At 41.8% G+C, this 15,807-nt stretch overlaps 1 protein-coding gene across 3 annotated transcripts in view; it reads left to right on the top strand.

Annotated features, from left to right (window-relative positions):
• The window catches only part of LOC122526826 (girdin-like), a 113,222-nt gene extending 97,415 nt beyond the window's left edge, over nt 1-15,807 (top strand). Inside the window, exons 5-14 of one of the 3 annotated variants that reach the window (XM_043650387.1) lie at nt 2,958-3,130; nt 3,609-3,749; nt 3,840-4,001; nt 4,900-5,066; nt 5,647-6,602; nt 7,021-7,177; nt 7,292-10,144; nt 10,513-10,801; nt 11,550-11,952; nt 15,552-15,807. In XM_043650387.1, the coding sequence (XP_043506322.1) occupies nt 2,958-3,130; nt 3,609-3,749; nt 3,840-4,001; nt 4,900-5,066; nt 5,647-6,602; nt 7,021-7,177; nt 7,292-10,144; nt 10,513-10,801; nt 11,550-11,952; nt 15,552-15,700 (5,450 nt within the window). In that variant the 3' untranslated portion in view covers nt 15,701-15,807. Of the gene's footprint in view, nt 1-2,957; nt 3,131-3,608; nt 3,750-3,839; nt 4,002-4,899; nt 5,067-5,646; nt 6,603-7,020; nt 7,178-7,291; nt 10,145-10,512; nt 10,802-11,549; nt 11,953-14,649; nt 14,806-15,551 lie in introns of all 3 variants that reach the window. The other 2 variants (XM_043650388.1, XM_043650389.1) reach the window with 2 other exon arrangements.

Raw genomic sequence — 15,807 nt, forward strand, 5'->3', positions numbered from 1 at the left:
CCTTTTCTTTTTTTTTTTTTTTTCTTTCTTTCTTTTTAATGTCTCGGCGAGCGCCTCGCGCGCATTACACCGTTACCCGTTTGCAATTTGTTCATGCATCGTTATCGAGTTAGCTTCTTGCGTTAGCGAGTCGTTAGTGATTCGTCCCGAACGCGAAGAAGAAAAAGAAAAAGAAAAAGAAAAAAAAAAGAAAGAAACGTTCGATTTCCGATCGAACGCGCGTGGGCAACGATATCATTCAGTCGTCGTTCGTCATTCAGACGGTTTGTCGCTCAGGGCGAAGGATGGCCAGCGAGTAACGGTGTATCGACTGGTTTAGAAGCTCTTCAGATATGTACGTGAATGCGTGAAAACAGGCATTTTCGAGGAACTCGAGTTGAGATAATTGGTAGTTCAGGCGATTGGTATTCCCTTGGAATTGGGAAGACGTTGCAGGATTTGCGAAACATTTTCGATTATTTGTCGGGATACTTGTATACACGTAATAACTCTTACACGTTTCTGTTTGTTGAATTTTTATTTTCGTATCAATTTTTTAATTTTCGCTTTTCCTAAATTTTACATAGTTTCCCTCAGTCATTTTCAAGTCATGATCTTCTTCCTGGAATGTACTCTTCAATTGAGCTCTAATCTCGATAAAATATTCGAATTTTCCAAACTTGATTTTCCTCGTCGGCGATTCTGAATTGAAGTTCAAATCGCCCTTGGCGACGTTTCTGCACCAGTCGGACAGCGAAGGCAGCTCTGTAAATAAACGGGATAAACAAGTGTGTAGCTGCTTCTCGCAACCTAAATTCATCGATCAATCGTCATCTCCTACGAGCGTACAATGATTTCCAACGCGGCTTGATCGACGCGCCAATACGGAAATTCGTCGTTAAACGCTGAATCGATCGATCGCCAGTGGAAAGAAGAGGAGGACGATTGAAGCAACACGTTGTTCGTCGGGGGATCCGGCGTTTCGAGATTTATAAAGGTCTAACTGGCACAGTTAGGCTCCGACACCGAAGGATTCGCCTGGTGTGATTACGTTTCCCGTTCGTTGCGTAATTGCGTGCGCGCAATCTTCGAGAAAATCTACCGGTTCTCCTCGCGTTCTCCCGTGCTCCTTGTGAACCTCTCGCTCGCCCGTCCGATCCGCTGATTTCATTTAGATTGGCGTCGAACGAACGTCCGGGAACCCGGTTCCAACGGCGGTTCCCGAGATTTATGTCGAACGTCGATTGTCCGGACATATCCGCCGATGCTTGCGAAAGGGTAACCCTCCTCGAATCGTTCGTGGCGGGGCGAAGCTAATGGATCAGAATCAGGAGACTGTTGCCTCGCGATCTGGAATTTAGATCTGCCTTTTCTTCCTTTCGATCTTGTTATGTATTTTGTATTTTAGTAATGGAACAATCGAGTATCGAGGAATTTCTATTTTTTCTTCTTTTTTTTCTCTGTAGTTTTTTTTTTTTTTTTTTTTTTTTTNTCTCATTGTCGCAACAATCGTAAAAGTTCAAATTTTCATTCATTCGTAAATAGCTGCGAAGCTTTATTTTATTTTATTTTACTTTTTTTTTTCTTTTGTAAAATTTTGTATCTTCTCTTCGTGCTCTGAATTGCGAAAATTTTTCTAACAAGTTCAGCATTTTCTTCTTTTATCGTTTCAATTTTTACTGAAAATTTCGTGAAGTATCCAACTATGGGAAAATTTTTTCTCATTGTCGCAACAATCGTAAAAGTTCAAATTTTCATTCATTCGTAAATAGCTGCGAAGCTTTATTTTATTTTATTTTATTTTATTTTTTCTTTTGTAAAATTTTGTATCTTCTCTTCGTGCTCTGAATTGCGAAAATTTTTCTAACAAGTTCAGCATTTTCCACTTTTATCGTTTCAATTTTTACTGAAAATTTCGTGAAGTATCCAACTATGAGAAAATTCCAACAATCTTCAATTATTCTGTTAAAATTCTATTAATCTGTTTTATGACTGAGTCTCCCCTCTGCTAATTTTCTAGTAATTTTCCGTTCGTATAATAGAAGTTCAAATTCAAACAAGTGGACTCGACCAGCAACAGTTAATTTAATCGAAAGTTCGTGAAATCTTCTTTTTCCTATGAAATCTTTATTTCGATTCCTATGAAAAGTTTCTACTAAATATCTAATTAAAAGAGATTAAAATCTTTCATTGTCAAACTTTTAGCGAACCTTGAACCTTCTTTCATCATTCTTCGAATTTCCTTTGGAAAAATCCCCCTTCGAACACGAACTCTCAGAATATTCTCATAACCAGATCTTCCATCGAGCGAATGAATCGCTGAAAGCTAATTTCACCCGAAACTGCTTCGCCATTGTTTCCACCCCAACGAAACGTCGTGTTCCCCCGTTCCCGTTTACCGCGAAGAGAGATAGCTCGCAGAAAACTGTTATTAGCATAGTAATGGCAGTTAGATTTCGATGACGGGTCGATAGAAGCGCGGATAAACGAGGGAGATAAGCGTTCTCGCCTGGTCCGTTGACGTGAAAGGGAGGCTGGGTTATTAATTAGTCGGCAGTCAATTAACCAAGCGATCGTCTAGCCTTGTCCACGATCGCCACGCGTTCAGGCTTCTCCTCCAGTTGAAAAGAAGTTAATTGGTTAACTGCCAGCCCGGCGAGTGGCAGAGGCCCGGAAACTGCCCTCCCGACATACATTATTCAAAACAATAATATTTCAAAAATGACGAATTGAATAATATATCATTTTTTATTTAGCTTAGGGTGTTACTTGAAATGGCTGTACGCTGGGTTTATTTGAACGGTCAAATAACTTTTCTCTATGAGATATGATTAATCTTTTTTTATTTTATATTTGCCTTTACGAATGATAAATAAACTTCGTACGTCAGATGAAGTTATATTCTCTACTTTTGTTTTGTTTCCAAGTAAATCCCGAAACCGCGGAAAATGGAAAAAATGCTTCGGCGTGTGTTGCAGACGATGACGCCTGTCGAAGAATCCTCCTGGAGCACGAGAGGGAACGAGAGGGGAAATTGAGGGACATCGCTGCCTCTCTGACCCAGCCACGCGTCAGAAGGATCAAACCGAGGACGTCTGAACCTACTAGGGACGTGGTGGATGCAGCCAACGCGGCTTATCAGGATAAATTTGTGAGTGTTTTGTGTCTTTCCGAAGTTGTCATTTCACGTGGTTTTTCAAATATACTGAGTGAAGTGTAACATTTAAGGGCACGAAACAGAAAAAGAAAATATATACATATCAAACGAAATTAAATCTATAAAATGAAAAGAGATTTGCCAAAAATATTCCATGATATAGAGTATAAAATAAGGATTAAAGTATCGAACTATTTACTAGACTGCAAATGTCACATGCACGCATTAAATTACGCAACTAAATATAATTAAAAAAACTAGATGGAAATTTGTTTCATTTTAATATCTAAATATATCTAAATATATTATTTTAATATCTAAATATATTGTTTTTAAATGTTAAATTAAATTTAGTCTCTAGTCTGTAGATACCTAACGCGGCTTTAGAATGAAGGTAATAAAAAAAAAAATTGAATAATAAGAATAAGTAAAAGAAAAGAGTAATGAAAATTATTTACTGACGCCGATGCAGATCAGAGGCGATCCAGACGGATGCGGCCTGGACATCTCCGGCATAAGATACTCTCCTACCTCCGAGCTGAGGGTCGACCTGCCCGCTGAGGATTTATTAAACATAAAGAAAGGCTGGCTAATGAAACAGGGATTGAACAAGGTACGCGAGGAATTTTTCCTCACGGTCGTTCGTGTAATTTCAACAGTAGCGAGATCAATATATTATCGAACGAATGGTTGTATTCTTCAGGAATGGAACAAGCATTGGTTCGTGCTGCGCGGTTGCGGCCTCATGTACTACCGCGATCCCTGCGCGGAAGATAAGGGTATCATGGACGGTGTCATAGATCTGAATACCGTTACTGCCGTCACGCCCCTTCAAGTCGCAAGAAATTATGGATTCCAGACTGTGGTGAGTGTGACCGGCGCTGATTTGCACGCGGTGTGATTTACGGTAATTAACATTCCGCACGAACGAACGAACGAACGTACGGACGAATCGGCAAGCGGAAATCCAGTTAGAGATCACCTTACCGGAGCCGTAATTTCTCTTGGGATGTTGGACGATGTATCGTTTATCGGATGAGTCCGCGCTGAAACTATTTGCAACTTCGGGACTTGAAACAGGCGACTCTTTGTTTTTTATCGCTTGGAAAGATTTTCAGAAGCATTTCGAGATCAACTCGACTTTATTTCGATTTCGAGATCTCCGTGTGGTGTAATGTTTCTTTGCGAATTCCTTGTCGAAACGTGGCACGTTAGCTCTTATTTCTCCACCAGGTATATTTTGTGTCAGATCTTTTTTGTCAGACACAAAGTAAATAATAATTGAATTGAGAAAGAAAGTTTGTCATTTATCTTCAAAATTATATTCAGATTATTTATGTACATGTATAACACATTCGAGGATCGTTGAAATTGACGAACTATGTCCTTCCCGTTACGATCACCGCAGTTGACAGAGAGATTCCTTCTTGTTGCATCAATAAAGACGTAAACAAACGTCGGAGAGTCACTCTGGCAAGGACTATAGCTAGCCATGAATCTCCCGAGGGCTCTCTAGTCAATTGGATTGCCGGAATTGACTTCCTGGCTGGGAGTGGCTGGAAAAAGTCGCTAACTCAATTTCACGCTAGAGCAGATCTTGGAACTCTTCGTTTATTCGTGTCACTGATCTCTGTCATCCGTTGTGTCCCGCTTCTTGGCCCACATACACCACAACGCGTTTCCGTAACTTTCTTCTACCGTGTTGCCACGTTTTATTCGACCTTTTTTTTTTTTTTCTTTCTTCTTTTTCCATATTTCTCAAGGCCTGGGACGATCGAGGATCGACCGTGTTGTCTGCGGTGACTGCTGGTATACGAGCCAGTTGGATGTCGGCCATTCGGAGGGCTGCCAATTTACCGGATCCTGACAACGATTCTCTAACCGTTTGTCAGGATGGCCAGTCAGATAACACGCCGCAATCACCTACTGCGTAAGTGAAGCGAGATGAGATTGATTGTGACTTTCTTAATCCCCTGTAACAGTGTGCGACTTGAAAATTACGTATATCCATGCGTGAATATTTTACTTTGTATACTCGTTGATTCACCACTGTATCTCATCGATACATCGTCATTGTGAGGATACCGGTTTATCTAAATATAATAATTACTAATTTGCAGTTTTGAAATTGGCTTAACTAATCATCTTCTTCTCTGTGGAGGAATTAAACTCGTTACTTGGGTTCCTAGTTTCTTAAATAATAATCTTCAATGAACAACTTCAAAATTAAATAGTTCGAGTGTCCTCTTCTTTTATGGGTTTCAATTTATAAAATTTATCCGTATGATTTTTGATCTCTTGGTGCTCTAACAAATTTAAAATTAATAACACGATACTTATGATATCGATAAATAATTAAATGGCTATAATAGTAGAATTAAAATAATAATTACGAACGAGAGGATTTATAAAAATAACAAACGACGTTCGTACAATTCTTCCAATTATTTTCCATCCTCTAAAGACACTTTCCACTTTATCCTAACCCAAACCTTATTTACAATTTTCAGATCCATCACAGACCGCGAGAGAGACTCTGTGGCCCCCTCGACCTCAGTCACGCCTCGCTCGGTTCTCTTCTCGTCGGACGAGGAATACCGAACAGCGTCAGAGGGTGGCAGAAGAGAATCCGGCGACTGGTCAGAAGTACCGGTATCACCGCCTCTCGTTAGAAACGGCGACTGGTCCACTGGATTGAAAGGATCCAGTTGGTCGGACTCAGCGAACCACGAATGGTCAGAACTGCCCCCGTCACCGCCGTTAACAAGGACAGCTCTGTCCCGAGTGAAAGCTCGGTCCAGGTCAAGCTCCAGGTCTCGAGTGTACAAGAGAAGCTGCAGCTCGCCCCTAAGCTCAAGAAGAAGCACTTTGGACAGCGTGAGATCGGAGGATCTGATGATGGCTTGCTGCGAACTCGGGGAAGACGAGGAGCAACGCAATGGACACATGCAGAGTAACAGCTGCCTGTCGAGCGCGAACGAGAGTCCCTTGATCGTGGAACTGTTGGAGAATCAGGTCTCGATGCTTCGTGATCAACTGGATCAGAATCAGTCGCATCCAAGCACGCTACTAGTCATTATCGAGCGTCAAGAGAACGAGATAGAGAGCTTGAAGTCGCAGTTGAACACAGCGAGAGCGGACGTTGCGAGCGTCGAGAAAGAATTGTCCAGGTTGAGGCAGCAGAAGGCCGAGGCATCCATCAGAGAGAAACAGGTGGACGAGTTGTTGAATACGATCCAGAGGACGGAGCAACAGAGGAACAAGGATTTGGACGACTTGGAGAAGATGAAGAAGATATACAACAGGGACAAAGAGGTGTTGGAGTGCAAGCTGTTGGAGACGGAGGCTATTCTTAGGGAGACCAGCGAACGCTGCGAAATGCTTACCAAGGAGTTGGCATCGAGTCACAGAACTGTTGAACACTTACAGTCAGAGATAGCTTCGTTGAGTAATAGATTGTCTCAAGGTTTGTTAAATTCAATATGAAATTATACAGTGTAAGTCGTATAACTTGTCCACCTGAAAGTAGTTCGAACGTATGCATACTGTAAAAAAAAATGTTTTATACAAACATTGCGCATGAACTAAGCTTTAGAAATATTTTAGTAATATTAATAATTGATTTCAGAACAAATCAAGCTCAATACTTTCTTACGAAAAGATTGGCTGATTGATTGTTTCAATATCTCCTAAACAAATTAGTCATTTAAAATAATTATTCCGGCATTATTGTTTCTTTTAAATACCATACGATTTTTATATAAAACACTCTTTTGTCGAATACGTACTTCTGAAAATATTTGAGATGAACAAATTATGCTATTTACTCTATATTTATGACATTATTGTTATGCTGTTTATACATTTGTCATATTATTATCCAGGAATAGACGAAAACGAGCGTTTATACAGCAAAGTCAGAGAATTGGAAGACAAAGGAGGACTGTCTTCTTCGAGGGAACGCGGCAGAAGCTTCGATTCTCTCAGTGACTTAACAAACATTGAATTGGACCTGGACTTCAACACTCTCGATAAAGAAAGGTAACGAAAAAACATTTGAACGACTACTATTCTAATTATTTACAAACATTTGAAATTGTTGCAAATATTAAAAGTAATTTATACGTAACGATACATCCCCCTTTTCATTTACAGAATCGTAGAAGAATACGACGAGCTCAGAAGCCGCTTCGAGAAAGCCATCCTGGAAATACGCGCGATGCGCAAAGAACTCCGCGAAGCGCACGCGATGCAGGATGCACTGGAATTAGAGATCTTCGCCCACAAACAAGACGCCACGAGCGTGAGCGAGACGAACCAGGCCCAGATTCAATTAATGGCGGCCAGGATCCAAGATTTGACGAATAAGCTTGCGGCTAGCGAGAAACAAGTGAGAACGTTGAAGCAGAAGTTGACTAAAGTCGAAACCAGAGACAAAAGGAGATCGCTGTCGCTGAAGGGGCGCGAGTCATTCCAGATCTCCCAAGAGATGGAAGACAAGCTGCTGGATCTGGAGAACAAGATTTGCGCTATAGAACGTGGGAAGAGTACCAGCGCTCAGGTGTCGACCGGAAGCAGTTCGAAGGAATCGAGTCCTAATCCAAAGAAGGAGAAGAGAAGGGACGGCAAGAGTCTAGATCGCACTAGATTAAGAAGAAAGTCGCTGGACAGTGCAACTAGTTCTGAGCCAATGAAAGTGTTGATCAGGCTCAGCACTCTGGAGACAAAAGTTGCTAACGTGACAGAGAACATGGCGAGCGACGCCGAGAAAGATTCCAGCGAGTGCAGCGAGATCAGCGCGTCCTCAACCAGCGAAGTGTCGCTGGAAATCATCGCCAGGCTGAGAAAATTGGAGAGGGTGGTGTCGAAGTCGAAGAGGAGGCTGGAGAAGTGCCTGGGCTCGACCCAAGCGGAGGACAAGGCGGAGAAGTGTTTGCGCGAGGTGAACGATATCCTGGACTCGTGTTTAGAATGTAAGAAAAACCAAGCTAGCGCTCAAGTGACCGAGTCAGTAGGAGTAGTGATATCTAGACTAGAGACTATACTTAAAGATAAGCTGAGCGAACTCGCGAGTAGAAGGCAGACGCTCGAGCAGAACGGCCAACTGGACGATAGGGAGAAAGCGAAACTGATCGCGGAGAGGGTGGCGTTCGAGTTCGTCATTCTCAGGCAGATCAAGTGCGCGATCGGCCGGACATTCGACCGGAGTGCCGTTCTCAGTGAATTGGTCGAAACTAGTCAGCTTGCCTCAAGCTTAATGCGTAAGGTTCACGGAACTAAGCCCAAAACGTACCAAAACACCAGTTACATTCAGTATCTTACTAGAGTGTTAGCGAATAAGTTAGTGCTAGTAGGTGGCGTGGCCACGGCCGAGACGTCGAGCAGCTCGGATGTGTCCGCAGCTCGTAGCGAGAGTTTGAATTTCCTTCTGCAAAAGCAACGCGAGGTGAACGAAATTGTACGCCGGTACAAAGAGACGAAGTTGAAACAGCTCGCGGAGGCTCTGGCCGGCGAGACGTTAAGTATGTCCGAGCAGGAGGACATGAACAAGCAACAGGTGACCAACTCGAGTAAAAAGTTGCTGGAGGATCGACGAATTCGCGAAGCATGGGCACTGGCCCAAGAGACCGTCAGCAAGGAGTTGGTACAAGCGGAAGTGTCTCACGTGATCATGCGTTGCGGTCAGATGTACGAGCAGAGCATCACGAGCGTCACCGACGCGTGTCTCAACTTCGAGAGCGCGGAGACTGTGACGTTGGAGTCTTGGATCGATGCCGCGCAGACTAGACTCCGTCAAGAGGTGGAACTGTCCACGCGCGAATTGTCCGACGTGTACGAGGAATGCCTTCGTCAGCTGAAGAAGAACAAATCGACGATAGTCGAGTCGAAGTACGAGTCACGGCAGCTGTTGACCGACTACGCGGACGTGATCGCGCACAAAGCTTTAATAGACGCGAGAATCGGGCTTCTTCAGGAGAACATGAGACAACTGACCACCTTCCCTGGGGAGACATTCGTATCTAGTCTAATCCGAAACGACGACGTTCTTTCGAGTCTGTTGGAAGCAGACGAGTTCCAAAGCAATCCGATTCTCGACGCGGAGTACAGTTACCTTTATCAGCAGTTCAGCAAGGACTGCGAGGACAGGATATCCGGTTCGAAGCGCGCCTCGAAGGATCAGATGAAGAACGTCGGCCAGAGTTTACTGTATCTGGAGGAGGACCTGGTCGAGTTGGGCAAACGCGTTCGGGACAGGTTAAACGAGAGCAATGAGAACATCCTGTGGCCTGTAAAATCGGCGACGGTCACCATCACCGACTGGTCGAGCGTCTGTGAGAAATGCTCGCAGCTTCGCGAACAGATTAAGAAACTAAGCGACTACATGAACAGCGTGACTTGCAAACAGTGTGACCAACTGCAGGAGAACATCGAAAGGATAACCGCCGAGCATAATCTGGAACTAGAGACGCTGAAACGTAACCAGGAGAGAGACTTGATGGACATCAAAGGTGAACTGGACAATCAGAGGCAATCTCTGACCTCTCAGTACGAACAGGAAGCAGCCAGTCTGCGAGAGAAGGCGAGAAAATTGGAGCAAAGGCTGAACGCCATGGACTCGGAGCACTCTGCTCACGTGAACGAACTTAGGGCCGCTTATCAACGATCCATGAGCGCTGAATTGGACACAGACGCGGAGACGAGGAAAAGATACAAGGAAGAGATCAAACAGCTTCGAGCGTTGTGCGAGAAAGGTCTATTGGCTATGGAGAATTCTCACAGGCGAATTATTTCTGAGATGGAAGAGAAACACAGGCAAGAGCTGGAGAATCTGAGGGTGGAGAAGGAACAGGCGTTGTCGGAAGAGACCCAGGCCACTCTGGCGGCTCTTGATGCTATGAGGAAGGCGCACGAGCACGAGGTGCAAAAGGAAATAGCCAAGTTCAAGCAGGAATTTATCAAACAGATGCAGGCACGCGAGGACATTGGAGTACTTCACAAGGAGCACGAGTATGTAATTAATTTTTTACAATTAGGCTACGGACTTTTATAGATTCGCTCGTCGAAACCTATTATTAACAAAGATTTATCTTGGACATTCTGTACGTTTAAGCAAAGAAAGAAAATGTAAAATATTCGAAGCGTAGCTTTCAATAACAATTTGGTACGTAGAAAAATTTTCTATCGAGGTTTCATATTTTTCAATTGTACATAGATTAGTTAGAAATTTTTCTCGCTATTAATATTACAAATATTCTGTTTTCTTTCTTTATTCTGTGCATCTTTAAATTTTCCACGAATACGTGAAAATCTGCAACCTACTTGTAATATGCACGTCTTACGTCCTTAATCACTGAATAATATTCATTAATTTCCAGGGAAGAGATGGAGGAGATCAAGCAGGAAATACTTTCGTTATCAGCGAAATACTCTTCCAAATGCGTGGAGTCTGCGGCCTTGGAGGAGAAAGTAGGATCTCTCAGCAAGCAGCTCGCTCAGGCGCAACAACACATCATGCAATTGGACGCGAGGAACAAGCAGCTGAGGGCGCATTTGGTATTGGAAACGAACGACGCCGCTGTCAACGACACCATGCAGATGTTGAGAGGCAGAGACAACGAGATTGCCGAACCGAGGGAGGAGATCCATCGACTGCAACAGTTGAAGGTAACTTTCGATAACTCCCATTCAGTTCGTGAACGTGTCCCATTTACAACGTAGATGTGGTTAACAATCATGTACGATAATGAATTAACTCCGCCGCAATTACATGTTATGGTGCCCAGAAATCAAATTTCAATTAAATCTCGAGCAAGTGCTTCTAGATAACGCGAGAGAGGACTGACATTTGTAAATAAACAAGGTAGTCATAGGCTAGTGATGAAAGTTCGGTACAGCAAGGCTTCTGTGTTCGCAGGCTTCACTCGTTCGCGAATAATTTAACCCTCTGACGATAGGAAGGACGCTTGTCAAGATTTTTCAACGTAGCATTGTACTTTTTAAGAATTCGCTTAAGAAATTAATTTGGTGCTTTTCTTTTTTTTAGGTAAAATTAGAATCTCATTCGTGGGTTAAGAACAGTTAAATTTTTGTCTACCTTCGTGTCATATTAAATGTGAAATTTAACATCTGTCATGTAAAATTGAACGAGTACATGATTCGCAATAAATTACAATATTCAGCGGTGAATAGCACTATCAAAGGCCAGTTGAGGTTCGACATTTCCAATAGGAGCAGCGTTGACGGAGGTTTTACTGTACCTATCATCGCTCGATCAGTGATCAGCCCATAAGGTGTAATTGTTCCCACCACCGATTTCCCCGGCCGCGCACCGATCTCTAACGATCGTGTTAACCCACCCCGCCCACATACCGGCCGCACTGACGCATTATTATTTTCGATATTTCACTAACAGCATGGGGAGGCCCCTCGTGATACGTCCGGTGTGCCATCGAAATCTCCGTCGCTAAGCTATTCGCCGCAGCGTGGCCGGAGCGGTCACGAGCCGTTGCTCAGAGCGGCGAGCAGCGAGGAGCAGAGAACGACCGGCGAACGGCCGAGAAGTTCGCTGTCCACGTTGCAAAAGAGCACGCAGGACAAGCAGCAGGCGGCTGCGTTCTCGTACAAGCTTGAACGCGTTAAGTCGGTGTCGTTGCCTTACTCGAGTAACTTGGTTAGGCCGGGCAGTAGTTCTGGCGTGCCGTCGCACGACAGGAAAGAGGTGAGCTTAGGGCAAAAGAGCCAGGAGCGTAACGGCCTGGCATCGTCGCTTTGGGACAGCCTGAGACCAAGGACCGGACTGCCCCATCAGTATCAAGGTACAGAAGATAGGTGAAATGGAACGAAAAGTAAAAACAAAAATGACACACAAGTGAATGAAGAAGCTGATGAGAGAAAAGAGAGAGAGAGAGAGAAAGAGAGAGAGGAAATGTTTCTGGTGGATCGCCGCTGTTTCTCGATCCTCCTCCTCCTCCTTCTCTTCCAATTCGTTTCTGCTTTTCTCTGAGGTTCACTACTCACGAAATGTTTCACAGAAGTCTATTAACTTATTTTGTTTCGTAATACTAACGTTCGTAGTATGAATCACGGTACCGATTTAAAAAGAAAGGAAGAAAAATGTCGCGAGGCAAATCATTACACACAGTGATTAATTTGATGATTACGTGGACGAAATGAAAAAAATATTGAAGATGTTCCAAGAATGATCTTAAATTAGTTCTCCTGATTGATAATTAATTGTCACTGTCAAGTTATTATGAATTTTATTATGGTATTTTAATTCCTTTTCTGATTCTACCAGTAAATGCGGATGATCAGTTTTGAATTCGATTCAATTCTTAATTCTTAATATTATAAATAATAAATAAATAGAACATTTGAACACTGTGATCCATCCATAAATTATTACAACTCAAATTATCAGTGTCGATTACTATGAAAAATACAAGTAAACAGTACATTTTTTATCAATTACTGGAATTTTGGATCTAATGAGAAACGGATATTAAAAATTATGACAATGTCTCTCAATAAATTTGTCCACTTCGATTGTACAATTTGACCATTGTGTACTCTTGGCGATGTCGCGTTTAATAAAAGTTTATGAAGTCACATTTCGTGAATAGTGAGCCTAAAACGCAAAACTAGCTGCATTCGGCTTACCAGATATTGGATGGACATCGAATCGGGTTTGTCTCGTTGCTTTCTCCTTTCGACGATTCGCTCGTTTACGGTTTAACGAACTATACTTTGGCATGGCTAAAAAAACTAGCGCAGGATGGAGGCTTCTGTTTCTTTGTTTAATGATGTTTATTGCGAAGGAAGAGTCGCGGGGAAACGTAAGACTAATCGGGTGCTTTTCTCTTAGAAATTAACCGCTTTCGAATGTATTAATTCTATGATAGTTAATAATGTTCGTCGTCGAATCAAACTAATCGATCAAATTCTCAACGATTTGCGCGTGTAACCCGCCTTGTTGTGCAATAATCGTTTTGTTACTTACATGTGTAACGCGTCGTGCGAGGTCTCGTGCGAACGTTCATGCGGATCGTCTATACTCGACGACGATTTATATTTCCACTCGACGTGTTGTCTAACCAATTGCTAACCAAAAGACTTTTTAAAAGTGTAACGCAAAGTAACACCCTACCTTCTCGTGAATGTGATTTTGTACTCCTTGAATGTCTAATCTCTGTGCGCGTGATAAATAACTTTCAGTGTACCATTAACAGGTTCGGGAGCGTGCAGAATCCACGACAGTTTGCCGTAGAATTTTTATAGACTGGACATTTTTAACGAAACTTTTTACACTTTCTTACCGGAGATCCTATTTTTGCAATCTGCAGTGTATACACTTTGAAGCGCCGAGATTTTTACACGGGGGAGATTTCTGCGTGCTTCCGAACACCAACATGAAACTGTGCGATCGTAATTGTAAGAGTAACGTCGCTTCACTATACATGGGAACATAATACATGTACAAATATAAAAGACTCATTCAATCCTTTCGGCTGTCGCGTCGCCCGAAAGTGATTAAAGGAACATCGGTGGCAGCAAGACTGACTGAAGGAATATAATCTTTATCTTTATGATTTCTGTGTTTGTCCAAAGTTCCTTCGTCTATATTTAGAACGTTGAAGAGGAAAAGTTTAAGAAGCCTACGAGCAAACCTCAAAAGAGAAAAATTTTGGCTGTTTAGTGGCTCATGAAAGTATTTGAACACCTGTCATAGAAGAACTTTTATGTACAATAAAATATATGTATGTTATGTAAAACATTCAAAAATTTCACTGACTCTATAATTAGAAACGATGGTTAGTGGTGGAATTTGGAAGTCAAATAATAATACAAAATTGCCTAAATTTGTCGGTCAAGAGAAGTAAAAGACACATATTTTAAAAAGATTTCTGTAAAAGAATTAAGAATTATCTTCTACCATAATTATTCTAATTAAGTGTGGTATATAAAATTACCGCTAACACTTCCAATCCATACTGATTCCAATCATTATACTGATATGATTGCATAGAAATTACAAGATATTTATTGCCATCTTGGATACATATAATAAATATCAAATATTGAGATTCATTGATTTAATGGGTTGTATTACTATTAATGCTGTATTAAATTTCCTGTAATTTATATATATTTTAAACTTGATCAATGTAGCACAACACATACGTATGTATGTATAATACAACAATAGTGTTTTTTACATAACACAATATATCCATAAAAGATTCCCACAAGCGTTCAAATACTTTCGTGAACCGGAGTAGAATCAATCAGTCAATCAAAAATCATTCTGTAGTTAGAAAAGAGACACAATACGCCACAAATTATTCCACGCCAATTTAATCAATCTCGAAAATAATTACTAATTGAATTGTACTAAAGACTTAAAAAAAATTAAGTAAATGAAGTGAAAGGGGAGGAAACATGCGAAATATACGCGAGAAATGAATTGTACAAACGGGCTAATCGTATTTCGACAATTGTATTTCACACGAAAGGTGGCACAGCAGAGGTGCGAGTCGACGGCACCGGCAATGGCTGGCAGAGCAGCAACAAAATCGAAAAACAGCAACACTCGGAGGCATACAGCTTCCATGCCGACAATCCTTGCGCGTCCCGTCTCACCCCGGAACCCCCAGCTCTCTCCGTTGCAGGTCCGTTCTCTTCTTTGCCAATTAAGGCGAATCATTCAACGAATTCATCGTCCACGCACTTCATTAGTTCGTTTTGCTTTGGCACGCTTATCATCTGCACTTTGTTTCACGTTTCTCTTCTCTTTTCTTTTCCTTTTTCTTTTTGCAATTTCTCTTTTCGTTCGCCATTTTCGTTTGAGCTTTCGTGTATTCTATTTTGTTAGTTTAATTAATTGCTTGGATTACGTTCCAATTTCACAAGCTTTTTCATGCAACTGCTGGTTCCTTTGCGCAATAATTATCATTTCAAAGAAATTTAGAATTTATTTTAAAATTTTTGATTATGATTACGATTACGAAATGCAAGAATTGGTTTACTTCTAGGTCTAGATCTTACAAAAACATGTGATTCATTCTAAAGGATTTCAGAAGTTTGAAATAATTTACTCTAAAGAGATGTTATTAAATTTCTCGATTTTCTTAGAATACTTAATTTCTTTTTTACTCCAAGTTGTTCATTTTTTTAAATATTTTACACTGGATTAGATCGCTTGGTGATTATTATCACTTCTGTACTGTAGACTAACACGAACCTGCTCTCACGAATCTGTATGTATATATATATATATATATATAGACTATTCTTTCATCTGAGTTTGCCTCGGTGCCTTGATTTCCACTTTCACGCGAGTTTAGAGTTCAGGGTAGCACGGGTGAAAGCGAAATCTACCGAGAGAACAATGAATAAAATAGAGTTCTGTTTGCAGAGCTGATGAGGTCTCCAGCAGTGAGGTGGTCCAGCAGAAGTTGTCGTAGCTTGCCTCCAACGCCCACACCAAATTATCATCACCCGCTCCATCCCCCATTGCCAGCGGTGGGCATGGTCGCCGAGAGGAAGAAACGTTTCGAGCTCTGAATTGCTAATTAACAGCGTATTGCTGCTCCTATTCTTTTGCTGAAAATTCAAGATCGCGTTTATTATTCAACACACCGTCGACAGACCAACTCGACGAAACCAAGAAA

Source organism: Frieseomelitta varia, unplaced genomic scaffold (assembly GCF_011392965.1).
Source record: "Frieseomelitta varia isolate USP_RPSP 00005682 unplaced genomic scaffold, Fvar_1.2 scaffold_196, whole genome shotgun sequence".
In the NCBI taxonomy this organism is placed as follows: domain Eukaryota; kingdom Metazoa; phylum Arthropoda; class Insecta; order Hymenoptera; family Apidae; genus Frieseomelitta; species Frieseomelitta varia.